This window comes from Mytilus edulis, chromosome 1 (assembly GCF_963676685.1).
Source record: "Mytilus edulis chromosome 1, xbMytEdul2.2, whole genome shotgun sequence".
NCBI lineage: Eukaryota > Metazoa > Mollusca > Bivalvia > Mytilida > Mytilidae > Mytilus > Mytilus edulis.
The window spans coordinates 11,374,487-11,390,127 of NC_092344.1; the positions used below are offsets into that span (position 1 = coordinate 11,374,487).

The window sequence follows — 15,641 nt, forward strand, 5'->3', positions numbered from 1 at the left end:
CAGTATGCCACAACGGACGCAAGGACATCAAACACATATCGAGTTCACCGAAATGAGGCAAATGCACAAATCTGCAGAAAAAGAGTTTTAAGACCCTCCCAACATTGATCATTTCACAAATAGCCTAATATCACTGTCACTTGATTCTAAATATATATCATATATACCCTTATTAAATATAACACAATTTACCTAACTCAAAATTTTTAGAAATGTCACTGGTCGCTTACTTCCATTTTTTTTCTGATTTCACAGATGTCTATCTCACTGAAACTTGTTATGTGGTAAATCTATATCAGAATATCTAAAAAAAAATATGTATATCATACCTATTTCTGTTGTTAGAATCAATCAAAGCAGTCCTTCCAAGAAGGTAACCTTAATCTGTAAATTATTGTCCTGTCCTCAAGTACCAGTCTTCTTTAAGCATAGGCGGATTTAGGGGGGGGGGGGCCGGGCCCCCCCTTTTTGGGAAAAAAATTGGTTGCTTATATAGGGAATCACTGAAGCGTGACTGGAGCGGGCCCCCTCTTAGGTCAGTCAGTGGGCCCCCACTTATGAAAATTTCTGGATCCGCCACTGTTTAGTTATCAATGACTTTGAGAGAAAGTCCATTCTGCCATATATAGCCTGCTTACTGGTAAAATCATTTATAATAATGTAAGACATTGACTTGTATTTCAGTTATACAAAAAGTTCTGAAAACATCAGTCTTGAAATAGGAAGAAAATGGGTTTAAAAACATGGCTAGCTGTGATTATTGTCATCATAAGTGTGATATTTATCATGTATCCAGAACCAGACTTGACTCCTAAGGTGACAGCATGGAAAGAAGGAGGGAAGTATCTTCAATACAAAGGCTACCAGATATTTTACAGGGGTAATAACACTTACTGGCCTTTTGTTCAGTTGAAAACTTTTAATTATTTCAAAGAAGGACACCCAAAATATACAGTAGATGCAATATTGCCACCAATCCTCCTGTGCCCATCTAGATTGATTGTAAATTTTATATCTCTTATACTGTTATAAAAATGAATGTTACTTCAGAAATATAATCTTATTATCTGACTTTGAAGAACAAGAATTATTTTTAATTGAATTTATAAGAAGAAAAAGAATGGACCGGGATATGTGTGATAACTCCTTTGAAAATAGAACAAAGTAGCTAGAAATCCAAGTAAATTTGTTCTAACTATAAAAAACATCATCAAGCAAGCTGTGGGGGATGATTGTTTGGAATGTGATTGTATAATACACGTAGTGCATAAGCTAAAATTGAAGGAATTTATAAATACTTGCAACAATGTCTAAACAAAGGGAGATAAGTCATCCCTTTTCATGTGCTTTGATCAAAATATTTGATAATATTCATATTTTAGTATTAGGTCATCTTAATTCTCAATACAAATAGAAGGCCTTCCTTCCAATTTGGAAATGTTTTATTGTTTATTAGCACCATCCATTTATTTAGCCAATCATTAGTTATATTTATTTATAATGTTTTTTTTAACTTTTAATCTTTTTGACATCCAATGTTAGACATCTAAATTCAGGATGATTATGCAACAGAAACTATGCAGATATTGTTTGATTCATTATTATTATCACCCAAAAGTCAGTCCAATTCTCTGTAATGGAAACAAAAAGTAAAAGTACAGAATTACTGAATACTCACAACAGATTAATCCAATTATATTGTTTATGAAAAAAATATTAAATCTTAAGATTTTGACATTGTTAACTTTATGAATTGATGAAAAATATGTTTTTTGTGGAATCGTAAAATATGGGAATCTTGTGAAAATATTGATTTATAGTGATTTATACATGTCCTTTTTTCAGTGGAAGATGGAGAGTCAAAGGATGGGAGAACCTTACTTTGTCTCCATGGTTATCCTACATCTAGTTACGATTGGATAAAGGTACCTTTAAACATTTGTCTGTCAAAAGTTTGATTATAATTTGATATCTACAAATCAGTCATCTTGACTTGTAGAAAATAAGAAGAAGTTGGTATTATTGCCAATGCAATGAGACAACCCTCCACCAGGGACTAAATAAAATACAAGTTAGCATCGAATTTTACTAAAGGTCGCTGTATGACCGTCTTACTTTTTGCTTGACTAAACATTCCATAACTTGGTCCACTAAACTGATTTGTGTGAAGTGGACATAAAAATTTCTATATACAGAATATTTTTTCTGGTTGAAGAACTTTTACTAGGGTTAATCAATCAGTTCACACACAAAAAAAGAATAAAAAAAACCCAGACCAAGATCAATAGTTGCAGAGCTTGCAATATTCCATTAGCCTTGGCCTTTTATTAAAGGTATATGAAGTTTTTAAGACCTCATTTACATCGATCAATGTTGATCATTGATAATGTTCATCTTTTTAAAATATGTAAGACTGTTTTTCAAAAGACTTTTTAACATAGATTCAATCATAATCAGTAAAGCAGATGAGACATCTCAGTGTGTATGTCATGAAAAAAATGAGACCTTCCATTGATAGACACACCCTGTTACCTTATGCACAATCTTTTATGATTCAAATGTAGAACTAAGGGTAAACCACTAGCTAAGTAACACATGTAAAACATGATATGATTTTTATGCCCCACGTAGGGTCATTATGTATTTTGGTCTGTGTTTATGTCTTATCGTCTGTCTGTCCTGCTTCAGTTTAAGTTTGTGGTTAAGGTTTTTGGTCAAGATAATTTTTGATGAAGTTGAAGTCCAATCAACTTGAAACTTTGCATACATGTTCCCAATGATATGATCTTTTTAATTGTAATGGCAAATTAGAGTTTTGACCCAAATTTCATAGTCCATTGAACATAAAAAATGATAGTGCTGATAGGGCATCCATGTAATATGGACACATTCTAGTTTTACCATGTATTATAAGGGTTATGGTGGTACATCCTATTTCTAAAGTGAAATTTATAACTTTAGATTTTCATGCAAAACAAATCAATATGTAAACTCTAATTTCAGATATTGGGTGGTCTTAAAGAACAATTTTCCAAAATCATCATGTATGACTACATTGGATTTGGTTTTAGTGATAAACCTGTAAGTATATCATTGTGGTTAAAAATTGTAATATTCACTTATAAATAAATTTGTTGTATTTACTGTCTTCTGATTGGTTAAAAGTATTACTTTTATTTTCAATGTTGTCAATTTTTATGGGGACAAGCCCTCTCTGACGTTGTGTATTCATACACCAACATTTGTGTACGTTGTTATTGTTATTAAATATAGATAATATAATAAAAGTTCTTTGAGCCTTAATTTTGATAGATATTTATCTATAATGAATGGCAATAATTTATTTTGAATTTATTGAACCATAAAATTAATTTTTGACTCTTAAATAGCTTTTATATAATTTTTTTTAACTTTTGATTTTCAGGATAACCACACATATACTATAATGGAACAGGCAGATATAGGAGAGAGAATTTTAAAGGAACTTAAGGTCAATAAAGTTCATATCTTAGCACATGACTATGGAGATACAGTTGCATTAGAATTACTTGCAAGGTATATACATATAAGGTCAAAGTTGCTAAATTTGCATTAAATTATTTAAGTTTTGAGGCTTCTAAAACTCTGGGAAACTACTCAACTATATTTTTATTTTATTTAAAGACGCCATGTGCTAAAATTATCAACCAAAATGCACCTTTTCTTTAAGTATTAGCTTTCAGTTCGCAACTCTATTTTTTTTAAAATTTGTATGGGGAGATAACTCAAGATAATTTAAATATAATAGATGAGAAATAGTAATCCTGCAGTTTGTTAATTTTCCAAAAGTATTGGATGTAAGCTATCATCTCTTACTTTATTTTAAAATTCTATCTTTTTAGTTTTATATCTTTTAACAGAATTTTGTTTATCTACCATACTTTTTCTTGGAAACTGAACATTTTTCACAATTTGAAAGCAAACCTGTACATATAGTCATATAACTTTTATAGCAGTTTTTAAAATTTCATTATATCTTTATATATATTGATAAAAAAAACACTCTGATCATAATCATTATATAATCATAAGGTTAAAGCTATATTATACACCAATAGAAACCTACTCTCAGTTTGTTGTAGATACATTGTACAAATTATTTGGTAGAGGGGAGACAACTCCGTTTAGCATATCTGCGATCTAGTAAATTATAGTCTTTCCATGTAGTTTAAACAAATGCATTGATCCAAATGGAAATTGGATCAGACATAAAGTTATTAGATCTTCTGCAAGTATGTGCTTGTGCTTTAACAGAAAATTTAAGTTTTTAAAAGTTTTTGTTTTGGGTGTTATAATATCTTTAATTCCTCAGTGGTTTTTGATTGTTTAATTAACTTAAATATATGTTTTCATAAATGAGCCATGGGTTCAAAACTAAAAAAAAACATAAATTGGAAAAAACAATTAATTTTATTACATTTGTTAAGTTGAAAACTTCTATTTTCACAAATCAAATTGAATTAGTGACATGTTTTTCATTTGGTACTATTGTCAAGTTTTTTTAGCATTAGTGCAGCAGTTTGATACAAAGACTAGAATGTTAATATAAAGATGCACCTAATTTTACAAAAATTAATGATAGGACATGTCATGGGAATACAGCTCTCTTTTTGTTACCTATATATTTAATTTTAGATACAATAATAAAGAAAACAAAGACAGAATTCCCGAAATACAGACACTTTGTCTGTCTAATGGAGGTAATGAAAAGATAATGTTTAATCGAGAGTACCATGAATTATTCATGGAACCAATTTCTCAAAGATTAAAAAAAAATAGTTTATTTGTCATATGTGATTTCAGGTTTTGAACTTCCTTGGAACATAAAAATTTGTATTTCAACAGTCCCATCAAATCAACAAAAAAATGGAAACTATTTGTTACATACCAATTTTTGTGGGTTTCATGGGTACAGATGAACCACGATTTCAAATGTTCAACGAATATCATATTTTCAATAGGCTTTGTATACAGAGATCGTCAAAACAATGAAATCTAAAATCCACAAATAGGCAAGTTTTTAAGCGATCCACGAAAATTGATACCCACAAAAATAAATGAATTCACAGTATACTGGATCTGCAGAATTTAAATGATTAATAGATTTTTGCTTTACATCAAATGATAAATGTTAAAAGATTATTTAAGAACGAGATGTCTCATGTTTTCCCCCAAATAAAAAGTTTTTTGCTGAATATTATATTTACAATCATTTCAAACTTCAAGAAATTTTGGTTATTACAGCCAAAAGATCCTTGGAAAAGACCCTTGAAAAATTGATTCAGGTGGAAACATTCTTTAGAAGAAACATTTGCCAGAAAATAAAAGATCTTTATTACATTTAATGTATACTTGTATTATATTTTCCAATTTGGTGTATATATTTTACTTTTAAGGTATCTTTCCAGAAACTAATTCCCCTAGACCCGTTCAGAAAGTAAGTACATTGTTTAATTTACACTTTCTTTCATCAATTTAAATAATGAATTATGTACTTTTATGGAATAAAATTGAGAATGGAAGAATACTTAGTTGTTATCTGGAAGAGTTTCCTTCTCTACAAATAAGTGTCCTGTCGAGGGGAGATTGGCCTTTAATCCGCCAGCAACCTTAGTGTACAGTTACATGTTGCCTACTGACAATAGGGTGTTTCTATATTTTTAGTTACTTTTGAATCCTTATGCCGGACCAATAGCATCAAGACTTATGTTCTTCTTTATATTTAAAAAAACGTGAGTAAATCTTTCATATAACAATATATTTCAAAGTACTGTAAATTCAGAAATTATTGCAACTTTTTATTTATGTGAATAATCTGACTGGATGAGCTTTACAGTACATTGTAATAAGAACTCTTTATCTGATATTGGTATGCAGATTTTCCTGAAATCACAACAACTAATTTCATATTTTAGTCTATTTATCAAATTTTGCAACAATTTCTGAATTTACAGTTATAGGTAGTAAATAGCAGCAGTAGCATCTTTTCACAAAAAGGTCCGTATAAAGAAATTAACAAGAAAACCAGATGAATTTGTGTGCAAGTTTTCTCTAGAAGATATGAAATAAATAAAATATATGTAACTTTAAATGTAAGTTTGAAAGGGAAAAAAATGATACTGAAAAGGAAAGAAAACACCCAGAAGCTTTTATCATCAAATTGTCAGTGAAAATAAAAAAAAAAAAAAAAAAAAAAAACAATAAAAAATTGGTGAAATATATTCTAACTGTGACCTTACATAAAGTTCAAGGTTACAGCATATGTTAATAAGAAAAAAGACTATGTGACAGTGATTTTTCTTTTTATTTTAAATATCACTGTTGATGTCATATATTTGTTAATAAACAAAATATTACTCATATTAATCAGTAAGTACTAGTGGTCCCTGCAATTATTATTTTACCTAAGTATTCACCCTATTAATGTATCATATAAAATACACTTGCATGATCCCTTACAAAATTACACATCACCTTGAAAGTAAACGTTTCTCAAATTGATGTTATATGTAACCTCCATAAGCCTGGAAATGTCATGGTGCTTACAATATTTGCAAACCATTCTCATATAAAGGAATTATCCATTAAAGATTATTTCAATTTTTTTTTAGCTTTGGTGAAATATTTGGACCTGAAACAATTCCATTGGAAGATGATTTGTGGGACTTTTTTGTAATTATAATGCACAAGAATGGTCATGTTATTAGTCACAGGTAAGAAAAGTTTTTCATAGTGGATATCAGTGGTGGATCCAGAAATTTTCATAAGTGGGGGCCCACTGACTGCCTAAGAGGGGGCCTGCTCCAGTCATGCTTCAGTGATTCCCTATATAATCAACCAAAATTTTCCCAAAAAAGGGGAGGACCTGGCCCCCACCTAAATCCGCCTCTTGATATAGAATGACTTGATGATAAGATTGTATTTCTTTCAAAGTATTTGTAATTGTTATTGCATGTGTTCTGGCAATGAAAAGTAATTATTTATATTTTTTGGTATTATAAGGATCAGAATGCACCAATTACAAATTTTGATAAAGGAGTAGAGTGGGGTGCTCATTTTCGCCATATCTTTCCATGTTTTCTACAGTTTATGTTCAGGTCTATATGTTTTTGAAGTATACTGATATTTCTATATGAAGATAACTTCAAATGCAAAACATTCCTAAGCTTGAAAACATGTTTGTTTGAAAATAATCATCTGTAAAGTTAGATTAAAAGGTGTTTGAGATTTCCTGAAGTTTTGTCAATGGGGGACACATATTCGCCGTTTTTACACATCTATTTAAAACCAAATAACTGCATCTTTGTATAATATTTATCAAATAAATTTCATTATAGATGAACAGCAGAAATTCAAAAGTGTAAAAAACAGAAATTTAGGCCAATCAGTCAAAAAAATGCTAAGAAAAAAATCTATGAAAATCCTGTTTTTCATTCAGGAAATTGACCGAAAATCGTTGTCCGTTTTTCGATCTTTTGCAGTAAGTGCCGTAATTTTGTTTAAGTTTAAAAAATAATCATATTTGTTATAAAATTATAATTTATTGGCATATTTCTTCCATTTCAGCCATCCTTTGAAGTGTTTACACCTCAAAATCATAAAACGGCGAATATGGGCCCCCCACTCTAGGTCCAGTAAGGACTGATTTTGGCCTCAAATTTCAGGTTCATCTGACGAAAGATTTTGACCACTTTTTAAACACTTAAGTGTCTATTTCATTTGATTCAATTAGTTTATGTGAAAGATTTTAACTGATTTAGTCATTAAAAACCATCTGATTCAAGCTCAAATATGAAAAATCTACCAAATATGCCGAAAAATGTCACTTTACAGATGGTTTTTGTCAAAAATGAAAGTGGCCGCATCCGTGTTCATCTACAACCTTTATATATGTTATGTATTATCATCAAATACAACCGACATTTCAATATTAAGGATGAACACGAATGCGGCCACTTTCGTTTTAGACGGAAACCGTCTAAAATTTAACTAAAATGCTAGAATTTTGAAGATTTCATTAATTTAGCATGACTTATTGGTGCTAGTACCCGATATATGTGCATTGTATTGTACAAAACAGCCCATATTTATGTAGCAGAAGCATTCTTCTGTCCAATAAATAACTAAAAATGTATATTTTAACAATTTTGTAAAACTGTTACATTTTGGGGCCAAAAAGGGGGCTTACCGGACCTATTCCTTTCACATATGTTTTAACAGACTGATAGACTACAAAATGACCCAGCTTTTCAAACATAAATATATCTTCAATAGTGGCGGATCCAGGGGGGGGGGGGGGGTTCCGGGGGTGCGCACCCCCCCTTTATTTTTGCCAATCAATGCATTTGTATCGGGACATATGTTTTGCACCCCCCCCTGCACCCCCCCTTTGCCCTGGGTTAGCACCCCCCCTTTCGAAAATTCCTGCATCCGCCCCTGCTTCAACAATGTATCTTAACAGAATACTGTTGCATATAGATAGATTCCATCTTATTTTGATTGAAACCTACGTGGAGTTATTAAAAATACACTTATTACTATCATTTAACATTTATATATTTTGAAATTATGGTTTATTCAATCAGCATATGTTTTAATTTCTAATTTCATATACCTGTAACCAATGATGATGTTTGTAACCAGGACCCATTAAACATTAAAACAATGATTTTTCTAAACATAATCATATATGATTATTATGAGCAGCGTCTGATAAAAATGGACCTTATGCAAAAGAATATATCTACACCGTTTAGCCTAATTTGGGTTGAACAAAGTCTCTATGGAAAGTCTGTAACTGTTTGAAAATTGAGCTGTTGTAAGAAAATGTTCACAACAGACAAAATTCATCTTTTATTTCGTATTTAAATATTTCAAAAACAAACAATGTCTTATACATGTACATGTATACATATGTGCATGCACTTACATTAGGTAGATTTCTATCAAATTCAGCTCATATAATGCATGACGTATACTTTGATACATTATGCTGTAAACAGTATGGATCAACTTTTTTTATACCAATAATTTACCTTGCTTTCATTTATTTATAAATTTTTATAGGCTAATGCAATATATTACACAAAGAATAGAGTTCAAGGACAGATGGGTTGGTGCCTTAAAAAATACACAAGTTAAAGGTATGGCTTAAAGATAAGTTCATTGATGATACACATGTTATGACATTTAATATGTTCTACACATTACTTTGACGCAAGAAATTAATACGTGTTGTTTTCAATTTTTTACTTCACTGGATCGATACCTCTGCTGGTGGACTATCAGTCCCCGAGGGTATCATCAGCTCAGTAGTCAGTATTTCGGTACTGACATGATTTAACAAACTTTACTTAAATTGTCCGTTTATAAATTTATAAATTATTTAGAAACTAAGGTTTCAACTCCCTCAGACAAAAGTGGCTTTAGATGAATTTGGCGATTTATTTTAGGCATTTTTGACATATAGCTCATTAATGGTTTCAGTACTTATACATCATTGGATTTCAAATGTTTGGCTTTGAGCTTTCCTGAGGAAGGTAAATCCAGAAAAGCGCTTCGGACGCAAGAAATTATTAAACGTGTTGTTTTCAATTTTTTAATGTTTATTAAACCACTTCTTATATGTCAAGAAAAGAAATTAAAAATCTGTATTGTTTGATAGGTTAAAATTCTGGTAAATGAAGTGGGATACATAATACAAAAGGGAGATAATCTTGGTAATACTTTACATTGCCATTATATTTCAGTATTTTGCTCTATGTTTTTTTCCTTTTAATATGGTATAATAATTAGAAAAACACTCAGAAACAATCAATCAATAACTAGAAAGAATTTTCAGAAAAAAATACAAACAAAATATTCAAATAAATTGTCATAATGATTGAAGTCCGTCCTTTTCTGCACTGGTTTGACAATTATCTGTAGGTTTGGTTCTTTTCCTGAACATATATTACAAGATTTGGAAAAATAAGTATCAAAGTTTGTTAAGCTTTTGAAGCAATGTTCTTTTTAAAGTGTTTGTATTTTTCAGTTCATATGATTTATGGCCCAGCAGACCCAGTTAATCCAGATTCTTTTATTGACTTCTACAAGTGAGTATTTATGTTTCTCAGAAACTTAAAATGATTATATGATATGGAAACATGATCCACAAAATAGAATAATACTGTACAATCTTTCAAAAAGCATCAGACAAGGACATACGTGAAAAGATGCATTCATGGAAATTCACTTTTTGATGACTTCTTTTAAAGATAAAGTGTGTGCCATTTAATTCACTACTGTTTTATAGCTTGAATGAAGGCTGAGTTGCCTAATTCATTATTTAATTTCCATAAATTTTTAACAGAACTTGATTAAGGTGATTACAATGTTATTTAACAGTACTCAGTTAAATAGAAATTTTAAAAATAAAGTGTGTGCCATTTAATCCACTACTGTTTTATAGCTTGAATGAAGGCTGAGTTGCCTAATTCATTATTTAATTTCCATAAATTTTTAACAGAACTTGATTAAGGTGATTACAATGTTATTTAACAGTACTCAGTTAAATAGAAATTTTAAAAATAAAGTGTGTGCCATTTAATCCACTACTGTTTTATAGCTTGAATGAAGGCTGAGTTGCCTAATTCATTATTTCTTTTCCATAAATTTTTAACAGAACTTGATTAAGGCGATTACAATCTTATTTAAAAGTACTCAGTTAAATAGAAATAGTATGGTGTGATTGCCAATGAGACAACTATCTACCAGATAAAAAATTGTGTAGATGTATGGAACTATAGATTACCTTTTAGGAAGCTTAAATATACCCTAATATGACAAAATACAAAATATACCCAAATATGACAAAATACAAAATATACCCTAATATGACCAAATACAAAATATACCCTAATATGACCAAATACAAAATATACCCTAATATGACAAAATACAAAATATACCCTAATATGACAAAATACAAAATATACCCTAATATGACCAAATACAAAATATACCCTAATATGACAAAATACAAAATATACCCTAATATGACCAAATACAAAATATACCCTAATATGACAAAATACAAAATATACCCTAATATGACAAAATACAAAATAGACCCTAATATGACAAAATACAAAATATACCCTAATATGACAAAATACAAAATATACCCTAATATGACAAAATACAAAATATACCCAAATATGACAAAATACAAAATATACCCTAATATGACAAAATACAAAATATACCCAAATATGACAAAATACAAAATATACCCTAATATGACAAAATACAAAATATACCCTAATATGACAAAATATACCCAAATATGACAAAATACAAAATATACCCTAATATGACAAAATACAAAATATACCCTAATATGACAAAATACAAAATATACCCTAATATGACAAAATACAAAATATACCCTAATATGACAAAATACAAAATATACCCAAATATGACAAAATACAAAATATACCCTAATATGACAAAATACAAAATATACCCTAATATGACAAAATACAAAATATACCCTAATATGACAAAATACAAAATATACCCTAATATGACAAAATACAAAATATACCCTAATATGACAAAATACAAAATAGACCCTAACATGACAAAATACAAAATAGACCCTAACATGACAAAATACAAAATAGACCCTAACATGACAAAATACAAAATAGACCCTAACATGACAAAATACAAAATATACCCTAATATGACAAAATACAAAATATACCCTAATATGACAAAATACAAAACAATTGAAACTAGAGAACCAATGACCTGTTTTATAAACAATTCAATAAACAAACCAATATTAGATACCGTGGATTCATTATTATTCGTTGGATATCAATTTTCGTCGATTTTGTGGGAACAGGTAAACCACGAAATTAAATTTTCAACAAATAGCAAATTATCCATAGGCTTGTAAGCAGATTTCAGCAAAACCCCAAAATTATATATCCACGAACATGTAAGTTTTCCTTTATTCACGAAATTAGGTACCCATGAAAATAAATTAATCCACCGTAGTCAGCTAGAAAAACAACCATTGAATTACAGGCTTCTGAATTGGGACAAGCACATACAGAATTTGATGGGGTAAAACATGTTTTTGAGTGTTCAATACTCTCCTTAATCCTCAACAATCGCGTAAAACCACATCATAAGTACAAACTGTAAAAATCAGTTGAAGATGGCTTAACTCATCAAATATATTTGATGAGTTATATAAGTCTATAGACACAAAGCACAAAATCTTAAGACACAAATCACCCATGTAAGAGAACAAGCAGTAGCTGAAAGTAAGTTCAAAGCCAATTACAACTTGCACATATATTATTTTTCCAAGACTAAAATATCAATTGATACACATCCGATGGATTTAATGACAAGATGTCATAAACAGTCTGAGAAATACATGATCCTGTGCATCAACAGGATGTGGGACTTAAGAGATCAATGACTGTATGGTTATCTAGTTATGTTATAATCTATTAATAACAAAACCAATGTTAATTCTGATGAAAAAAAAAGAATATTCAGAGATCTTATAACAGTGTTAAAAAGTTTCTTCTGATGTCCATATTTTTATTGATAAGTATGTGTTTCACCCTAAAATAGGATAAATGTATTCATTAACTTATTTACCTTTTAATATAATGTTCATCATACTATTTTCAGGAAATCAGTACCACAGCATAGTATTACTGTTCTTGACCCTAAGATAGGTCATTATCCACAATGGGAGGCTCCTACAGCATTTATTGAAGCTTATTCAACGTTTATTATGAAAACCAGGTCATGACAACCCTGATCATTTTTGAGGGTTCAATGATGAGATGGTGTTATATACTTTTGTGCCATAATGAACAGCAATATTTCTATATTTGCATTTAAACATTGGACTGTGATATTAATTAGTTTTTTTATATTTCATAATAAAGTGATGTTATATACATATCTATTTGTTTCTACTGTCTTTCCTTCAATAAAGTCTACTATATCTTGGCCTAAAAAATTGTAAGGTGAACATGTACATCTGACAATGGTCAACTTAACTTGACCTCTTTTCACAGTTACCAATATTGGTATTTTTTGCCAAAAGGCAAGTTTCTTATTCAGTTTTTCTATAGACTGATAATAAAAAAAGAATAATAGGTATTATCAAAATAATTTGAGCAGTACAAAATGTGCATAACAATTACAAACATCAGACTCCCCCTAACTAGAATTAGTGTACAAACAAAGACAAACATGCCATGCCAGATAGCTGGATTTTGTGCACAAATTTTGTGGTGTTAAAACAGGTTTAAGAATTAGTCTTATTTCGATTCAATGACTAATGTAGATGCAAATATATTGTACAAGTAAGGGATAAAATCATATTTGTAAAGACAAAACTTTTTGTGAAATTTGTTACTTTTGGAGGGCATGTTATGCATGAAACAACTCTCATGTGAGCCAAATGTGCATTTTTCAGCCTCATATGAGGCAGACTTAATACAGGAGTTTCTTGGGAAGAATGTAAAGAAGGTAGCAGTATCCTTGAACTTCATGTTCTGCTAAAAAAAAGTCAATGGAAATCAAAGGGAGCCTCTGGTGGTCAATAGAGGATGTTCTCTCACTAAATAATTTGGTTTCTATCTCATTAAGGGTGCAATCAACAGTTTTTTTCTATGACGTCATGTTTTGAGGGACCATGCATATGTGACCCTTACTGGTGGACTGATTAATAAAGATACTTGTATAAAACTAGATATCACTGGAATCAGAATGTTCTCTAGTTTATAATGAAATAAAAATAATGTGTACTTTTAATATATTATAAAAATTTCATCCAATGAACATGGGGGAAAAAAGGTATAATTTTAACATAAAAAACTTGAAATCAGGTCAAGTGCACACCCATGAAGACATGATCCATGCACATTTTTCATAATCAAAACTGTATGAATTTTGTAGGTTTTTACCTGGCCTTTCAAAATAATCTTGTTTCAGGGTACGGTTTCCTGCTCCGAAAAGAGCTACAGTGGCTGCAAATAAGTTTTCAATTTTCACTGCTAAAAAAACAGACTGTTTACAGTGTTGTCTCCCCTCGAAATATGTTTATTTAATATAATTTTTAAAATTATTTCAATCATTCAACCTGTTTTAATTGAAAGCTAATTAACTAATTTTTACAATCAAATACAAAAAACATGATACTTTTTCACCAAGTAAGTAAATAAACAGGGGTTTTCCTCCATGGTTATTTTTAGACGGGGAATAACCCCTAGTTTTTAGTACGAAACTGTTTATAGCACCCTTAAGGCAAAACTTTGTATGCGACAAATTAAAATTTCTCAGCTTTTCTGAATCTGTACACTATACCGATTAAAATGATGTCTTACTTTAAGGATTGTGACCACAAATAGTGAAACTACAGCTCTTTTTTTATGTCGCGTAGTAATGGCATTTTGGCCAGTGGCAAACAGTTTAACTGGCAAATTCCAAACATTTCCTCTATCCCTTTTTCATCAGTTTTACAAAGAAAATAAATCATAAAACAGGGTTTCTTTTGAATAAATAGAATAAAAACTATGAAATAAGCATGAATAAAGGTACTTAAAGCATATTTTGTACCTAGTATTATATGAACTAAGATAAGGCTGAGTTGAGAAAAATATTGAAATGGTGTTTTTCTTAGGAATGGCACTTGTACCTTTTTGACTATAAAAAGTACCAAATATACAATATAATGAATAAACATGTATGTTACTCTCATCAGTAATAAAGGTCAAAGTAGAAAAAATCTACACTTTTCATGTGCAACTTTTAGTTTCAAATATATGAGAGATTGAATAAAAATATCATGACGTCGCAAAAAGACGAAAAACTTCAATATTCGCACAGAGTCTGGTTTTCTTATTTCTGGTTGCTATGTACAAATCTGTAATATTTGCATTAAATGTACCAAACTGATGCTTTTAAATCAATGTATACATGTCATATAATATTTTTCAAAATAATTTTACTACATTTGCTACCACATTTCTTTGCTTAAACATCATTATATTTTATGTTTGTCCCTTTAAGGGTGCAATCAACAGTTTTTTTCTATGACGTCATGTTTTGAGGGACCATGCATATGTGACCCTTACTGGTGGACTGATTAATAAAGATACTTGTATAAAACTAGATATCACTGGAATCAGAATGTTCTCTAGTTTATAATGAAATAAAAATAATGTGTACTTTTAATATATTATAAAAATTTCATCCAATGAACATGGGGGAAAAAAGGTATAATTTTAACATAAAAAACTTGAAATCAGGTCAAGTGCACACCCATGAAGACATGATCCATGCACATTTTTCATAATCAAAACTGTATGAATTTTGTAGGTTTTTACCTGGCCTTTCAAAATAATCTTGTTTCAGGGTACGGTTTCCTGCTCCGAAAAGAGCTACAGTGGCTGCAAATAAGTTTTCAATTTTCACTGCTAAAAAAACAGACTGTTTACAGTGTTGTCTCCCCTCGAAATATGTTTATTTAATATAATTTTTAAAATTATTTCAATCATTCAACCTGTTTTAATTGA

At 30.0% G+C, this 15,641-nt stretch overlaps 1 protein-coding gene across 1 annotated transcript; it reads left to right on the top strand.

The window, feature by feature from the left end:
• Window positions 1-656: 656 nt before the first annotated feature.
• LOC139523875 (mesoderm-specific transcript protein-like) lies at window positions 657-13,018 on the top strand. Its single transcript, XM_071318247.1, has 11 exons — window positions 657-880; window positions 1,846-1,925; window positions 3,004-3,081; window positions 3,425-3,555; window positions 4,675-4,739; window positions 5,436-5,476; window positions 5,704-5,771; window positions 6,651-6,752; window positions 9,106-9,182; window positions 10,073-10,133; window positions 12,742-13,018. Exons 1-11 carry the CDS (start codon window positions 730-732, stop codon window positions 12,863-12,865), a joined length of 978 nt encoding a protein of 325 aa, XP_071174348.1. The 5' UTR covers window positions 657-729; the 3' UTR covers window positions 12,866-13,018.
• Window positions 13,019-15,641: the final 2,623 nt, after the last annotated feature.